Source organism: Stigmatopora argus, chromosome 16 (genome assembly GCF_051989625.1).
Source record: "Stigmatopora argus isolate UIUO_Sarg chromosome 16, RoL_Sarg_1.0, whole genome shotgun sequence".
Classification (NCBI taxonomy): Eukaryota; Metazoa; Chordata; class Actinopteri; order Syngnathiformes; family Syngnathidae; genus Stigmatopora; species Stigmatopora argus.
This window is the reverse complement of record NC_135402.1, coordinates 13,572,435-13,591,214: the sequence shown is the minus strand read 5'-3', so window position 1 is coordinate 13,591,214 and position 18,780 is coordinate 13,572,435. Positions and strand designations below refer to the sequence as shown.

Sequence of the window (18,780 nt, the reverse complement as noted above, 5' to 3'; positions counted from 1 at the left end):
TCACACTTATAGGGCGCACTTAAAAGTCTAAAATTTTCTTTCGGTTACTGCATTTTGTCTGTGCACTAAGCTCAATTTTTGTATGGCCCTGACCGCTTGAGTGACACGTTTTATTTCGTGCCGTCATGCTACTTATTGCGATCAACCCGGCGGACGTTCATCCTAAAAATAGCCTCCCCGCGCATTCCAAGCATTATGGTAAATCCATTCAAAACATCCCAGGGGAGTGGCAAGGCATTTGACTTTGTGTGTTTGCAGCGCTTTTAACCCTCAAATACACTCAATACTTAAAGAAACAGCATATCAGAGCTATACAGAGGAAATGCCTGGCGTGAATGACAACACAATGCGGGTGTGAACACTTGGAAAATGGACTGAAGCCATGGATCGAACACAATTTAACAGCTTTGCTAACGGATTGCTAACAGATTGCTAACGGATGGCCAACATTGTAGTTCGGGCAGGCAGCGTCACACAAGTTACGTGACGATTTGGAATGAATTGTCGTTGCTGACATAACAGTGAGGAGAATCAAAGGCTTGGGAGTGATGCATGTCGCAAGTTACAATGGATTGTGGATGACTGGGCTCCTTTGTCGGACAGCACTGTTGAGCTTTCACACAGCTGAAATCAAGTTCCCGGAATACACGACTCTGACTGACAGTGGAGCCTAAACGCTGAACTCTTTATATCAGGGTGTACCTTTGACCTCAATAAAGCATTATCAAAGCCTGACATAAGCTAGCAGCTAGCATAACATATGCTAGCGGCTAGCATAACGGTCATAGATGGTTTAAGATGCGGCTGTCCTGGTGGCCGACTATGCGAGAGGCTGCTTATGACTTTCTTTCCGCAGCCCCCTGGCTAAGATCAGCAAAATTCTTATAGCATTGGACAAAGGACAGATAGGAAACTTGAAAGAAAAGAATCCGGATGAAATTCAAATCAAACTAAATGGTATTGGTTTATATTGTAATTTAAAGAAAAAGTTATATTTAGGGCAAGTAAGTTTCTGTATTTTTGTTCAAATTGCTTGTGTATTGGGTGTGTGGTTTTGCATTGTATACCGGCTTCTAGTTGGGGCTAACCTCCTTCCTTGTGGTAACTTTCTGCGTTATCACCTCAGTGTGCTTTGCGTTGTTGGGAAATAAAGATGACTGTAGTGTCTCCCCATTTGCACCAAAGAAGAGTGTCTGTACATTAATTCCTCGTTTTTCACGGAAAATGTAAACCAGACATGGCCGCGATCATCGAAAAAACGATTAGTAGGATCACCCCTATTATTACCACCATACTACGTTTTCACGCCCATACAAAAATACCAGTTCAGTTATAATTATCAAGAAGTGTATTTATTAAATATTACAGTAACAGTAATTCATCGAATACCACGGATAATGTAGACCAAGAATGGCCGCGAAGTAGGATCACCCGTGATTACTACATACCATATGTACACAAGTACAATGATTAAAAAGTGCATTTATTAAATATTACAGATATAGGCATATGAAAACACTGTAATGTATCAATATCTAATTATAATTGATAATTACAAACATTGCAAATACTTTAAATACTGCATTCACAGTGAAAATAGTTCCTCTCCACTTGATTTAAATGATAATGAAAAGAAACAGGTTATTGTGAGCTTTCGACCAAGTCCTCTTCGGCAGATTCAAGAACCTTTGGATCATTGATGGAATCTTTAAAAGGCGCCGTAACAGAGATTTTTCTAAGAGGCTTTCGGCGCACAATGAGCATGTCAACTACCATTTCCTTTCTTCAAATATGCTTTGATACAAGGACATGACACTCAAGACGATTGCCAAATTCAATGAACCCGTTGTTGCAAACTGCAAACCACGTTCTTCATCATCCTTGTCGTTGTCCGCTGCCTCTTCTTTCGCACTCCTGTGTTGACGTCCCCTTTGCATGCCAGCTACCAGCGTAAATCCCTCAATGCTGGCTCATTTTGTTTTGTTTTTTTCATTCAGTGGTTACCACTCGCTTAGTGTCCTTGGAAAAGGATATTGTGGCCGTTTTCTGAATGTTCCCTTCTTTCTTGGTAAAATGCACGGTAGATTAATTCACGCTGTATGCCGTGGTACGCTTTTAGCCTAGCAACCACACTTTGTCTTGTCATTGTCATCATGTCTCGCTTTTTCCCTGGGCTCATTGGTTGCAGGGACACTTAGGAGGCATCTTCAACGGCGACTCAAAATCAAAACAAACCTGCAAACGGCTCAGCGTAGTCTTTCTCAAAAGGAGATTACGGGACGGGATCATTTATGCCACAATGGCGTGCTACGCTCTTTAGCATAGCAATGGGAGTTTTTGACGAAGTCCTCGTGCACAGTCCAGACATTGAAGAGCAGCCACCTTTCAGCGGGGTGCAGCTTCGCGTTCGGGATGAAATAGTTTAAAAAGCAGTCCATGTGAATGCTTTCGCGATCCAGGCTTTCCTGTAGCTCATCCATTAGACAGGCAGCAAGGCTTTGTTGTTTTAACGCATGAGGGCTGTCTAACTTGTAGATTAAGGCTGGCTTTGCCATGAAGCCAGCCAGCAGCATCTCCACACGAGTGTCGAGTGATCTGTGTGAACCCTGGCACTTTCAAGTTCATCTTTGAGTAAGAATGCCGGGGAAGGCATCCTCTTCCAAAACTGCCAGTCCCATCCATGTTAAAAAACATTCTCTTAAGTTATGATCGGGAACTCTTCCTCGACGTACCGTGTCGCCCGCTGCCTGTTCCAGCCGGGGAAGACCCCGCTTGCCACCGGCATGCGCCCCCGGATCGCTGCTTGCTGTAGCTCTGCTTTTCAGCCCAAGTCCCCGCTCCGCAACGGGGAGGCAGCGGAGGCTCTGGTAATGATTATTCGGCAGGATGCTTGGAAGGCCTTTTAAACGACGATTCAAATCCAAACAAAGCTGGAAAAGGCTTGGCGTCTTTATCCAAGTGGTAATGTGTGCGATGGGATATTCACCCACAACAAAACAGGAGAAGGCAAGATGTTGCCGACTCTGCTTTTCATAATATTCTTCACGTCATTCTTAATAAAGTAAGAAAAAAAGTGTACATGCAGGTTAAAGTAAATTCAATGTGGAAGAGATAAAAAGAAAATACATGAAGGTAGTTATGAAGAATTTTGGGTGTTAATAGCAAAAAAGCAAAGAGTAAGAGAGAACTTACCGTAAAACCTCTATTTCAACGGCATGCCGTTCTATTTTTCAAACTTTCCCCCGTAGTGCCGTTCAATTAGAGGGTGCTGCTCTATTTTTCGACTAGCTGGTCAGAATTTTGAGAAGATGGGGTAAATTTTATGGATGAAAAGAGAAACCAGGTAACATATACATATTTATTTAACAAAAGGCACAAATACAAGGCGATTACTGGTAAGTAATTACAAATTCACTGGTGAAAATCAAGTGACACGTCGTTGTTGTAGCTGTCCTCGTCATTCACATGACCATCCGCATCAGCGTCGAGTGTCTGAGTGAGTTCACGTTCATCGTCGCCAGCATTGGCTCGCGCTTGCTGGAGAAGTTGCAAACCAGTCTGAATCGGGCCGTCTGACCTGAAACAATGGATCTGGCAATCCTTTGAGCCGTCGAGAGCGGTTGGGGCTCGCATGTTGCCGAATTTGGTGCAGCTTTTCTTGCCGTGCAACATCCAGTTCTCATAGAACTGTCGGACTTGGACTTGAATGGGGCGCTCCAGTAGACCTCGGAGCCTGTATAAATTTGGTGCAGCCTCCTGGAATCATGGCCACATCAATATGGAGCTTCTTCAATTGCTTCTTGGTTGCATCGCTAATGTGACAACAGTATGAATCCCAGGCAAGGCATCTGACCACCTTCTCAGGTTGAGGAAAAACCTCTATTTCACCGGCATGCCGCTGTATTTTTCAAACTTTCCCCCATAGTGACGTTCAATTAGAGGGTGCCGTTCTATTTTTCAATTCTTCCACCAAGGTGCCGCTCAAATAGAGTTTTTATGGTAATTCAGTTGTCTTAATTGGTTAGAAGTGGACTCAAACTTCTGTGTCACCGTCCTGTGTCTTGATGTATTTTTTCTTTTTTTCTGTCGCCAAGTGCTCTAACAGCTGGGGTGTGATGTGTATGTGGTGTGATTTTTGTTGCTATTCCAACTGGGCCTTGAGTTATTGTGGAAGTCGGTCAAGTTCATGCAGGCACCTGGGAGTCACAGATAGCAGCATGTGTTTACCTGAGGATGGGGGTTGACCACCCAAGAAAGATACTAGACCAGGGGTGGGCAAACCGGTCCTTGAGGGCCGCTGTGGGTGCAGGTTTTTGTTGTAACCGATCCAGCAAAGGCACTTTAACCAATGAGATTTCTGCAGAAAACAAGAAGCACCTGACTGCAATCCTCTGATTGCACTTGGAGGGCACCGGATTGGTGAAAAGGTGGCCTCTTTATGGGTTGGAATGAAAACCTGCACCCACTGCGACCCTTTGTGGAATAGTTTGCCCACCCCTGTACTAGACGGTGCTGAAGCGATGGCGAAGGACGCCAAATGTCCTTCACTGTACTATGCTCAAGCTTTAAAAGACGCAGTTTTTCAATTAATTAGGCCTTGCTTCCTGTCTGCAACCAGAGCGTGTTGTGCATTATTCCACTCCAATAGTCTTTCTCCCTATGATTGATCTCTTTTTCTCATGCTTAAGTGTGTGTGTTATGGGAAAAGTATGAAAAATTACTGAGCCAGCAAGTGAAATATATGACAGAAATGCATTGTTATAATAATTAACTATTTCCTATTTAATGCTAAACTAACTTTCATGTAACTTATGTATTGTTAAAATATATTTGTTAATATGTATTATTTTTGAATGGGTGGTTTATTTAAAAAATACTGTAACATTAGTGGTTACTTGGTCAAAGAGAAAAGAAAGAAAACATTGTAATATCACGTATTGGCAATTTTTTGAGTAATTTTATCGAATACTAAAATTTGTCATTGCGGCATGCCTATTGAAGAATTGTTTTTCTCTAATTTGCTCATTGTTGGTTTTAACTGTACTAACAGTGACGAATGAGATACTCCTGTCTTACGTAAACATCGTCTCCTTGGTGGGGATGAGACGAGTCGGTTTCAGGACGAAATCAGCCAGTGCTTTCACTGTCATTCCCACTTTGGGTCGGTCAACAACGGGGGGGGATTGGCGGGGTCGGGGGTGATTTACAAATTACATCTTAAATCTGAAGAAGCATTTGCGGTTTTAATTGTATCAAACATGAACATGAAAAAGTAGAAACGCTAGCTGTTGTGGATAAATTAACTGATTTTAGGATAGGCATAATTTGCTAAAATGGGGGTGACTTGGAGTGTCTTGAGTGCATGGAAGGCATTCCCTGTTCTGCCCTGGGTGGGCCATATTGATGACTATTAGAATATTCACGGATTGCATATTCATTGTAACAAATTATATAAACTGGGTAAGGTTGCTTTTTACTGCTTTGAAGGCATACTACAACTTAAGACAAAAGTTAAGATTTATGGACTTGTCAATGCAATTAAAAAGTTTTAATACAGCTAAATACAAATGAAATGATTGACAAAGACAATCTTAGAAAACGAGAAAGACAATTTTGCAAGTTCCAAGACCTCTATGAAACCAATTATGTTTGTTGATTTTGGGTTTGACAAACTGTTGTGGTGCCTGGGTTCTAAATTACTTTGGGAATGTGACTTCCAATCCTAAAAAAATGTTTGAGGAAAATTCGGAAATTACCTCTACTTTGCAATATTCGGCTGAGAGTGAATAGGCCTTTTTTGGCCTAAAACAAGTTCTAGTGTGTAGTCAACGTTGGCACTTGCGAATTTTGAAAGATCAATCTCTCAGTGAGGCAAAATTATTTATGTGATATAAGAATAAATGGTATGCGCAAAACTCAAACAAGATATGATGTATTGACCGCTACTAAAATTTGCCGCCTCAAAACTATGCCCACACACCTAAACTGAGAACATTATCAGAGATAAAATACAATGCAAAACAGGGAGGTGACATTTTATCCAGAGGGTTTAATATGTGTGTTTTCAACGTGCCACATTTTTGCACATTATTGCATTGTTGGCAAACAGAGGGTTAATCACATCCACTGACAAGGCAGTCACTCATGGTGAATCAAATTGCTATTTGTAAATGTGTGGTGGTCACTCACTTCTAATAATTCAAATACCTATTTCCTTTGGGAATGATTTTGCTGGTAGAACAGCAAAGGAGGCTGCCAAGAAGCCCTTTGGGGTGATGGCAGACTCCACTTGTTAAGAAATTTAGCATGCCACAAATGTCTCGGTGAGCAGCCCAGTGGACTAGTGAGTAGCGCATCGACCTCACACTTCTGAGATTGACGGTTGAATTCCAGGTAGGTTCTGACCCTCCAGTGTGTGGAGTATGCATGGTGTCCCTGGGAATTCCTGAGTTTTGAACAAATGAGCTGGTCTGCGAAATGGGTATTATGGGAGTACGGAGGGAAAACCAAATTTGTAGAAAAGGTTTCTAGAGTGGGCTGCTATATTGAGTCATGGGAAATCTCATGTCACAACAGAGGGGAATGGCAGTGACTGCAGCGCCACTATTCAACTTTTGGATTAACTTGTTTTCTAAACAAAAATCTTTTTTGAAGGGATTGTTGATCTGTGCTCCACGTAAGGTCCACCATGAGCAACTAAACACCAACCGACTGGTGACCTTCTCCCGGTCTGCCATTGAGAGCATCCTGACCTACGCTGTGTCAGTGTGGCAATCAAGCTGCACACAAGACGACAGGAAAAGACTGCAGAGGGTGATCAACATAGCCCAAAAGATCATCAACTGCCCCCTCCCTACCCTGTCCAGCATCTACAAATTCCAGGGCCTTAGAAGGGCAGAGAGTATCATAAAGACAAATCACATCCTGGCTTCCACTACTTCAACCTATCCCCTCTGGATAGCGCTACAGAGCCTTAATAGCTAAGACAAACACTCAAGGACAGTTTCTTCCCAAGAGCTGTCACCATGCTCAACTCGAGTTCTGCACCTAGGACCTAATCAAAACTTATTGCTAGCCACTTTTCACTTTGTACCACTTACCCATGTTGACTACCACCGTATTTTCACACCTATAAAACGCACCACCCTACAGGGCGCAGTCTCAGTTGCGAGTGTATTTTCTGTGTTTTGCCCATAGACAAGGCGCTTCCGCCTAAAGGGCGCTAGCATGACACTATGCTAGCGTTGTTGTTTTTTATTTTTTTTAAAGACGGCATGAGCAAAATTTAGTTGGAATTTGCTTTATTTGGGGAAAGGGGACTCACGTTGATAGAAGTTATAGCAGTTAAACATCCACAAAACCATCCAACTCCTTATCTTATGTGTCTGATATAAAGAGTTTGGCCAAGTGGGCGAGTTCGCCGTCCAACATGATATGCTCCATGTCAATGTCACTGTCAGAGACGGGGTATTGCGAGAACTTGATGCCAGCTTTGGCGAAAGCTCGAACTACAGTTCACTCAAGGTTAATCGCACTTTTTATATTAAGTATCTAAATCAAAGATGTTAATAAAAATGTCAAAATTCACGCTGAAACTAGCAAACAGGAAACACTTCCCTGTCTTCCGCTTGCAACTCAGAAAAATGGCTGAAGACAACTCAGGCAGTGGCCGTCCTTTTTATCCGGAAATAGAGATCTCTGAGGGTATTGTGCGGCCGCGACCCTCAGTGAGGGTAGACTTTTTTCATAAATGCGAGCCTCGGGGGACCTTATGCCAGGCGCTGTTGCCCTTTAACGAAAATTGAGCTTGCTCAGCGGACTGGACTGCAGGGAGCCTCGGTGAGGGTGGATTTTTTTTCTCCCAAAAATGTGAGTCCTGGCCAACCTTATCCGAAAATAGAGCTCTCTGGGCATCTCCTGAAAATCTCCCCAACGGGACCTCCTGAAGATTACATCGATGATCCAATGCTTCTCGAATCTGCTGAAAAAGAATTGGACTATAGCTCCCACTAACCTTTTTTTGGATTACATTCAAGCGAACAGGAACTATTTTCACTGTGAGTACAGTACTTAATAACATTTTTTAATACATAGACTATATTTACATATAAATTAGTCTGCATATGCCTATTATTGTAATATTTTATTGGTTTAATAGATACATTTCTTGATAATTGTACTTGTATTTTTATAGGGGTGATCCTTCTTTAGTTTTTCGATTATCACGGTCATGTCTGTCTACATTATCTGCAAAATTCGAGGGATTGCTGTATTCACTGCGCAATGGGAATAAGATAACGAGGCTAAATCTTTAGAGAAACGCATCAAATTTAGGTTAGCAGAAGGAGATTGTGCTCCTCAACGGGAAACAGACCAGCCAACCCTGGTGCCAGGAGACTGGCTGGTTATCTGCAGCATAAAGAACTGGTATGACCCAAAGTGGGAAGGTCCGTACCAAGTCTTGGTGAACACACCAACAGACGTGAAAATAGCCGAGAGGGGACATGGATCCACCTTTTGCACCATAAGAATTTAATCTCTGTTTAAACGCTTGAGACTTGTGGGAAAAATGTACTCTCAAAATGAAAGGAAATGAACAGGGTGACCACTACAATATTGAGAAAATTATTATTTTTCTTTTTTTCTCTTGGGGCAATAACATTGAACATAGTGATCATATTTCTTCTTTATATTGGATTCATTGTCTCCATATGCAAAAAAGAAAAAAAAGGTGGAAGTTTTCCAATTGAGACTCAACCTTCTTACGAGGGGCTAAAACGAACGACAAGAGGAGTAATACGCAATGTTTGGAGATCAATGTTGCACCTTTATACATAAAACACGTAATTTAATGGGTCCCTAAACAAAGCCATTGAAGGCCTGCAGACAATTAATCAGAAAATGAAGAGGGATTCAGGAATGCAAATGCCCACCTGGGCAGAGTGGTGGGATAAGACCTTTGACAAGTATAAAGATTTGGCCTTCTCTGTGGTGATCTGGTCACATTTTCCTTTTACCCATAATAATGTCATAAAACAATCAAACTTCATGATAGTTTTTTTGTGACAAAAAAGTATCTGTTCCAATCATTCTATCATAGAAAAAACAGATTTGTGGAAATAACTGGAAACTCAAGACCAAGACATCCATGATATGTTCGTTAATGTAGTATATACAGTTGTGGTCAAAAGTTTACATACACTTGTAAAGAACATAATGTCATGGCTCTCTTGAGTTTCCAGTTATTTCTGCAACTCTGATAGTGATTGGAACATATACTTTGTCACAAAAAACATTCATGAAGTTTAGTTCTTTTATGACTTTATTATGGGTGAACAGAAAAAGTGATCAAATCTGCTGGGTCAAAAATATACATACACCAACACGAATTAGCAATTTTGGTGACTTAGAAAGTTGTGTCAGTGAAATGATCTTCATAGCATGGCCTCTTAACTTCTTGTGAGTGATTATGAGTAACTACAGCTGGTGACTTCTCTGAGGCCATTTAAATAGGGCTCATTGGATGCAAACGCCCACAAACGCTACAATGGGAAAGTCAAAGGAGCTCAGCATGGATCTGAAAAAGCGAATCCTTGACTTGAACAAGTCAGGAAAGTCACTTGGAGCCATTTCAAAGCAGCTGCAGGTCCCAAGAGCAACAGTGCAAACAATTGTTTGGAAGTATAAAGGGCATGGCACTGTTTTGTCACTGCCACGATCAGGAAGAAATCGCAAGCTATCACCTGCTGCTGTGAGAAAAATGGTCAGGAGGGTGAAGATTCAACCGAGAATCACAAAAAAGCAGATCTGCCAAGAATTAGAAGCTGCAGGAACACAGGTGTCAGTGTCCACAGTCAAGCGTGTTTTGCATCTCCATGGACTGAGAGGCTGCCGTGCAAGAAGGAAGCCCTTGCTCCAAAAGCGGCACCTTAAGGCTCGACTGCTGCTGATCACATGGACAAAGATAAGACCTTCTGGAGGAAAGTTCTGTGGTCAGACGAAACAAAAATTGAGCTGTTTGGCCACAATGCCCAGCAATATGTTTGGAGGAGAAAAGGTGAGGCCTTTAACCCCAAGTACATCATGCCTACCGTCAAGCACGGTGGTAGTATTATGCTGTGGGGCTGTTTTTCTACCATTGGAACTGGTGCTTTACAGAGAGTAATTGGGATAATGAAGAAGGAGGATTACCTTCAAATTCTTCAAGATAACCTAAAGTCATCAGCCCGAAGATTGGGTCTTGGGCGCAGTTGGGTGTTCCAACAGGACAATGACCCCAAACACACATCAAAAGTGGTAATGGAATGGCTAAATCAGGCTAGAATTAAGGTTTTCGAATGGCCTTCCCAAAGTCCTGACTTAAACCCATTTCAGAACTTGTGGACAATGCTGAAGAAACAAGTCCATGTCAGAAAGCCATCAAATTTAAATGAACTGCACCAATTCTGTCAAGAGGAGTGGTCAAAGATTCAACCAGAAGCTTGTGGATGGCTACCAAAAGCGCCTAATTGAAGTGAAAATGGCCAAGGGACATGTTACCAAATATTAGCGCTGCTGTATGTATATTTTTGACCCAGCAGATTTGATCACTTTTTTTCTGTTCACCCATAATAAAGTCATAAAAGAACCAAACTTCTTGAATGTTCTTTAGTGACAAAGGAGTATCTGTTCCAATCACTCTATCAGAGAAAAATCAGAGTTGTAGAAATAACTGGAAACTCGAGAGCCATGACATTATGTTCTTCAGAACTGTATGTAAACTTTTGACCACAACTGTACATACTGTCATCCTGGGCGGCCTGGCACTAGATTGGCCTCACAGTTCTGGTTGTCGAGGGTTCGATCCCAGGCGGGTCCTCACTGTGTGGAGTTTGCATGTTGTCCCCGGGCTTGTGCGGGTTTTCTCTGGTTACTCCAGTTTCTTCCCACATCCCAAAATCATTAAGGGTAGGCAGTGAACACTAAATTGCCCCTAGGTATGAGTTTGAGTGTGAATAGTTGTCTGTGTCCTTGTGCCCTGCGATTGGCTGGCCATAAATTCAGGGTGTCCCCTGCCCGTAGTTAGTTGGGATAGGCTCCAGCCCCCCTGCGAACCTTGAGGATAATTGGTTCAGAAAATGAATACTGTCATCCCTCAGCACTTCACGGCTGCAGTCTATCGCAGTATTTTAAGTATCCCAAATAAAAAAAATGTCCATGAAAAAGTTTGTGCTGCAATTCGTAAGCGGAGAGTAGAGTTGCAACCTCTAAGAAAACAACAAGAAGCGTAGTAAACGGCACAGAAGAACAGTGAAGAAGAATGATCACCCGCCCAAAGGAGAATGCTATTAATGATAACCGACTCGGTGGGCAGAATGGTGAGTATCATGGTTCCTCGATCAAGGATTAAATCTCACAAACTTGTGCCTAATCTATCATGTGAATCAACTGGTTGCGCTGTGGCAAGTCTACAAAATAAGGGAAATCAATTATTTTCCTTCATTCCTCATTGAATCCTTCTTTACCCATGCCAGGGTTATGGGGTGTTGGAGTGTATGCCAGTTGAGTTGGGGTGATGTTGCTAGTGAGTACGGGGAGCACTCTTAATTGGTTTCCAGCCAATCACAGGGGGACAAGCACAAGCATTCACGTTCACACTCATATCGAGGGGCAATTTACTAGTGTTTAAACACCCTACCACAAATGTTTTTGGGAGGAAACTGGAGAACCCAGAGAAAACCCAAGTAGGCCCAGGAGAACGTGCAAATCCCACATACGGAGGATTGAACCCTCGATCTCAAAAGTGTGAGGCTGACTACCTACTCAGGTAGAGAAGAATCCTGTAAATTTGCTCGTCCAGTAGACAGGCAGGACGGCTTTGTTCTTGTTTTTTAAAGCATGAGGACGTCAAATTTGTAGATTAAGGCTAGCTTTACCATGAAGCCTGCTATCAGCATCCCCACACGATGAGCATCAGGCGATCTGTGTGAACCCTGGCACTTTCAGTTCATCTTTGAATAAGAATGTCCGGTAAGGAATCCTCTTCCTTTACGTACCATGTTGCTACCTGTCGCGGGGCAGACCTCGCTTGCTGACGGCACGCGGTACCGGATCGCACCGACTGCTTGAGGCGGCGCGCCCTCGGCTCGCTGTGGCTCCGCTTTTCACCCTAAGCACCCGCTGCGCAACGGTGACGCGGCAGTGGCTCCAGTAATGATTCTTCCGCAGGACGCTTAGGAGGCTTTTTAGATGACGATTCAAAATCCAAACGGAGCTGAAAAAAGCTTGGCGTAGTCTTTATCAAGTGGTAATGTGCGCAATGCAATGAAGACAGGACAGTCCTACTCAGACTTCCTCGGCACTGAGTGCCACCCAATTCAGCGCCGAAGAAGCATGGCCCTAACTTCCAACATTTCTCATCTCTTGTCTTTTGGTGGTGATTTCAGCGTGAATTTTGACATTTTTATTAACTTTTTTTTAATATACTTAATATAAAATTGGCAATGTACAAAAGCCTCAAAGTGGTGAAAGATCACAGAATATATTTTTCCGATTTTTCAAAAGTATTTTATTATTAGTTATTAGTATTTATTTTATTTATAGTGTTCATGTGCATATGTAATCAATTGCTTCATGTACATTTGGTAACTCATTTCCTGGTATTGACAAATGTTCTTTCAGTCAAGATGGACTAGACGTCTATCGCCATCAATTGCACCGACGCGTGATAAACCAATGCCAGCTATCTCAGTTAAAATGGTTTGGATGTTTGTCACTATCAGTAGCGATGGAGCTACATTTAAAGAATTTAAAACAAAAGAGGTGTTTCCTACCTGCCGCCATGTAGAACACCGCTAGACCCAAGTTGATGATGAACTCTGTCAGCGGCCACCAGATGGAGTCAAGCAGGATGGTACGGTAGTACATGGTCATACCCAGTACCAAGATAATGATGGTTACCAGCCACGCCAGACCGGCCACGACTAGTACAAAAGGTGTCTTGGGGCCTGAGTAGTTGGCGCCAGTGCCATATAAGCCGCCACCATGGGCGCCACCTGGAGATGAGTAGCCGAATGTGTTGTACCACTTGTTGTCCTTGTCGATGTAAGCACAGACGCAGGCGAAGACAGCGGCGCCTAGAAGCAGCTCTACAAAGCACAGGATCCGCAGCAGCCCCGCCCACGACTTCATGAAAGCATAGCGTTGGTGGTACTCCTCCACACGCTCGGCGTAGGTTAGGGCTGTACGGTAGGTTTGGCCCGAGGCCGACTCGCCCAGGTCCAGGAGCTCCTTGCCTGATTCGTAGCTAACGGCTGAGCCCCCGTAAGGGTCCTGGTACGAGTCCGGGACAGACAGTGTGTGCGGGGGTGAGCACCGGACTCCCTCGCTAGTACTGTTGTTTTTATATGATGCCGATGGAGGTTCCAGCCATGCCCCCTTTTTGCCGCTTCGGTTGCTGACCCGGAAGAAGGTTTTCCACGAGTCAGGGATGAAGCGGTGCACCGGTTTGATGTCCAGCGCTGGGTCCAGGTTCAACACCAGGTCACTGGAGGCACAGTTTCCGATCAACAACTGATCTTTGAACACACACACAAAAAATAGGGGTACCCATACTCACACATGCCCCATATATCCAGGGTTGAGACAAATTATAAAGCCTGCGGATTAACAGAGCCCTTAAAGCCAAATGTGACAGGGGATAGTGCGATGTGCACGCCCGCTAAAACCCACTAATAAAGGCCAGCGCATTGTCAGGTATGATTTTTAGCCCATACCCTCCCAAACATGGGGTCCTGACAGGCCCAGCCCCGTGTTCAGCTGTATCGCCAAAACCACTCTCCAAGCACCACCGTTATTATGATACTTTGTATCATAAGTTGGATCTCGTTTTCGTACGTTAGTATGGTCATTTGCAGCTCGCAGGGTTTCTTAACCTGAAAATTTCGTAGCTAGAGGCATTTCTAAGTAGAGGTACGACTGTAAAGTAATCCATTGAATATTGCGGCTAATATAGACAGCATGGCCGCGATAATTGAAAAAAACGCTAAGTAGAATCACCATATTATTACTATGTACAGTACTACATGTTTTCGCGCCTATAGAAAAATTCAAGTACACAAGTATCAAGAAGTGAATTTATTAAATATTACAGTGATGAAAAGACTATGTACAGTGGTACCTCGACATACGATCGTAATCCGTTCCGAGACTGAGATCGTATGACGAGATGAATGGAAAACAAATTAATTCGTTCTAACCCGCTGAAAAAACACCAAAAACAGGATATTGGATTGGAAAAAATGTTTTATTTCTTCTAATTTGCCATATATTGACGAAGTAATAAATAACGAGTGGTTTAATAGTAATAAAATGTGTTTAATAGAAGTAAAATTAGACGCATTTCGCCGGGGATATAGACAGCGACATCCACACGGAGGCGGGGGGAGGTGTTGGGGGGGACTTTATCCACGGCAACGACTCACTCGTGTAAAACATGTTTTATTTCTTCTAATTCGCCATGTATTGACAAAGTAATAAATAACGAGTGGTTTAATAGTAATAAAATGTGTTTAATAGAAGTAAAATTAGACGCATTTCGCGGAGGGGAAGGGAACGACACACACGGAGGCGGGGGGAGGTGTTGGGGGGACTTTATCCACGGCAACGACGCACTTGTGTAAAACATGTTTTTTTTTCTTCTAATTCGCCATGTATTGACAAAGTAATAAATAACGAGTGGTTTAATAGTAATAAAATGTGTTTAATAGAAGTAAAATTAGACGCATTTCGCGGAGGCGAAGGGAACGACACACACGGAGGCGGGGGGGTTTGGTTGGACTTTATCCACGGCAACGACACACTCGTGTAAAACATGTTTTATTTCTTCTAATTCGACATGTATTGACAAAGTAATAAATAACGAGTGGTTTAATAGTAATAAAACATACCTGTCAACCTCTGCCGATAACTGCCCTTATAAATGATTATAATTCCCCTTACAAACCCCCAAAAAACCTCACAAACACCGTACGACTCGTACTCATTTATAAGGGCAGTTATCGGCAGAGGTTGACAGGTATGATAAAATGTGTTTAATAGAAGTAAAATTAGACGCATTTCGCGGAGGGGAAGGGAACGACACACACGGAGGCGGGGGGAGGTGTTGGGGGGACTTTATCCACGGCACTCGTAAAAGAACAAACAAATTTAAAATAACTTGGATTAATATATACAGACACTCAACGTTTAATGTAACTTCACACAAAACTGAATTCTAATTTAGTTTTAATCTTTTTTACCTTTGTAACGGGTTGGCCCCATCCCGACGTTCCGCCGGAGCCTTCAAAACGAACGCATCAAGAGTTGTTTGGAACTTGCCGCTTCCCCGTGTCTGATTACCGAGTGTATATTCCAGATCTTTTCTTTGCAAAACTCTGCCGATCCATTGTTGTTTACCTGGTATGTAAATGTAGACCAAAGTGGGGGGAAAACCGGGTATTGAAATGCAAAGCCCGCCCAGTGCTCGTAGAAAGATTTTATACACGAGAGATGCAAAAAAGACAGTGCCATGGCCACCTGGCTTGGTCGCATCACGAAATTTTGACCGCATCACGGGCAAATTATTCGATCGAAATTTCCGTCGTAAGACGAGAATGTTGTATGACGAGCGGTCGTATGACGAGGTACCACTGTATTAATATCTAAAGATCTCTGATTTAAAAAATTGTGCTGTGATCCTTCATCCGTGACCGGACATTTCGTCGACGGACACTTCGTCGCCGGACGCTTCGTCCCCGGATCGTTCGTCGAAAGGACGCTTCGTCGCCGGACAGACATATCGTCGCCGGACATTTCGTCCAAGGACAATTCGTCGGCGGACAAAGGAAATTCACATATTCTTTATTAAAGAAAATAAAACAGCAAAAACTCGCTCAACAACACAAACACATTAACATTTGGGCGTGTTGTTTTTAAAATAAAAGGCAATAAATAAAATTATTTCATTAAAAAGAAGACAAAGGAAATTCACATTCTTTATTAAAGAAAATAAAACAGCAAAAACTCTTCCAAACGTGGAGCTCTCAACGTAGGAACCGTTTCGTGTGTAGTGTTTAGAGACAAGCATATTTAGTACTTGCACACGCCCAAATGTTATCGTTTGTGTTCTCGAGCAAGTTTTTGCTGTTTTATTTTCTTTAATAAAGAATATGTGAATTTCCTTTGTCTTCTTTAATAGTGGTTAAGGGGAGTAGTTAAGGTTAGGCGAACTGTCTGGCGACGAAGTGTCGGGCGGCGAATTGTCCGGCGACGAAGTGTCCAGTCGACGAACTGTCCGGCGACGAAGTGTCCAGTCGACGAACTGTCCGGCGACGAAGCGTCCAGTCGACGAACTGTCCGACGACGAAGCGTCCTTTCGACGAACTGTCCGGCGACGAAGCGTCCTTTTGACGAAGCGTCCTTTCGACGAAGCGTCCGGCGACGAAATTTCCTGGGTACCCCTTCATCATGTCACGGCTTCAACATTTACAGCTTCAGTACATTGCCCTTTTTTATCTTAAGTATAAAAAAATGCTCACAAAAATGTCAAAATCTAAACTGAAACTCGAGACGGGTTCTGAGTGGCGCAAGCAGTTTGTTGACGTCCTCATCATGCCAGCTTCATGGCCATATTTACGGCATAAATCCCTCAATGATGGTTCATTTTTTATTCATAGTGGTTACCACTCGCTTAGTGTCTTTCGAAAATGATATTGTCGCCATCTACTGAATGTTTCGCTTCGTCTTTCTTGGTAAAACGCACAATGGATTCATTTATGCTGCAATGGCGTGCTACGCCTGTAGCATAGCAATGTCACTTTTTCGGTCACTGTCATCATGTCTCGTCTTTTTTGGGCTCATTGGGTCTTAGAAGGCATTTTCGAGGACGATTCGAAATCCGAAAAAAGCTGGAATGGGCTTGGCGTAGTGTTTCTCCACAGGTAATGTGTGCAATTGAAAATGTACCGAATTTACTCGCATATAAGTCGCTTTTGTTTGACAAAAAATGACTGAATCGAGGGTACGGCATATATGCGCATAAAAATACGATATGCACGAAACTGCAAGTTGACGACGATGACGTCACGACAAAAAATGACGCCTTTGTGACGTCACGACGCAAGACAATGCGCCAATATACGGTCATTTATTTCAAAATAATGAAACCACTTGACCAGCTGACCACTTGATTGTATGGGTGCTTTTCTTGCTGAAGCGCTATACAGTGGATAGTATTAAAAATTAGACGGGTTTCGCGGGGGGAGAGAGAGAGAGATGGAGGGGCAGAGAGAGACAAACTTAGCACGGCAACGCGTTCGTAATATAAACAAATTTAAATGAACTTGGATTACGATGCAGACACACTCAAAAATAAGTTTAATCTAACCTTACACTAAACTTAATTCTAGTTTTGTTTTAAATTTTTATACCTTTCTTCTCTGGCTTTATTTACCCCGCCTCCACCCTGACTTTCAAATGCAACCTATCGAGGGTTGTTCGCTTTTCTCTTCCCTTCAAAATATTCCCAAAATGATGCACATAAATGTCCTCACAATACGATAACGCACGATCACGTGCCAATGCGAAGTAGTATATACTCCTCTCGTAATAGCTATCGCTCCGCCATTCGCACTAACGGGAACAAAACACTGAAAAAATGCAACGCTCCACCCATTGCACGTAGAGCCATTACACGAGGGAGTTGCGACCAGAGAGACATTGCACGAGGGAGTTGCGACCAGAGAGACATTGCCCATGATGTTCTTATGACGAAGGGAGACAGAAAGAGATGGAGAGAGACCGACAGAGAGAGGGAGAGAGACAGGGAGGGGGAGAGACATGGAACAATTTGAGACACGAGTAAAATTTCGAGCAAATATTTATCTTGAGATACGAGACAAATTTGGACATACGAGCATACAACGGACGCGAGAGGCTGCTCATAAGAACATCATGGGCACTGTCTTTCTGGTCGCAACTCCCTTGTGTAATGTCTCTACGAGCACTGGGTGGAGCGTTGCATATTTTTTCCCGTTAGTCAGTGCGCATGGCGGCGCTTGTTCACTAATACGAGAGGAGTGGTCGTGCGTTACCCAATTGTGAGGACATTTGTGTGCATCATTTTGGGAATATTTTGAAGGGAAGACAAAAGCAAACAACCCTCGATTGGTTGCCTCTGAAAGTCAGGGTGGAAGCGGGACAAATAGAGCCAACAAGGGAGAAGAAAGGTATAAAAAAATTTGAATTAAGTTTAGTGTAAAGTTAGATTCAATTTATTTTTGAGTGTGTCTGCATCGTAATCCAAGTTCATTTAAATTTGTTTATGTTATGTTACAAGCGCGTTGCCGTGCAAAAGTCTCTCTCTCTCTCCCACCCTCTCTCCCTCGGTCCCTCTCTCTCTACCCCCTCAGCGAAATCCGTCTAATTTTAGTACTATTAAACACATTTTAGTACAATTAAACCACTAGTTATTTGTTACTTTGTTAATAGATGGCGAATTAGAACAAATAAAAATGTTTTTCCAATCCAATAATCTGTTTTTGATGTTTTTTCAGAGGGTTGGAACGAATTAATCTCTTTTTAGTTCATTTCTATGGGAAACGTTCATGTGAATTACGAGTAAATCGACATACGAGCTCAGTCCCGGAACACATGTACCGTATTTTCACGCCTATTTGGCGCATCGTATTTTACGCCGCAGTGTCAGTAACGAGTGCTATTTCTGTATTTTAGACACACAAAGCACGCACCATTTCATTAGAC

General features: G+C 42.9%; 1 protein-coding gene across 4 annotated transcripts in view; it reads right to left on the bottom strand.

The window, feature by feature from the left end:
* Window positions 1-18,780, bottom strand: part of marveld2a (MARVEL domain containing 2a) — a 56,480-nt gene that overhangs the window by 22,567 nt on the left and 15,133 nt on the right. For all 4 annotated transcript variants that reach the window (XM_077622418.1, XM_077622420.1, XM_077622421.1 and 1 more), the window contains exon 4: window positions 12,813-13,525. In XM_077622418.1, the coding sequence (XP_077478544.1) occupies window positions 12,813-13,525 (713 nt within the window). The remainder of the gene's footprint in view (window positions 1-12,812; window positions 13,526-18,780) is intronic.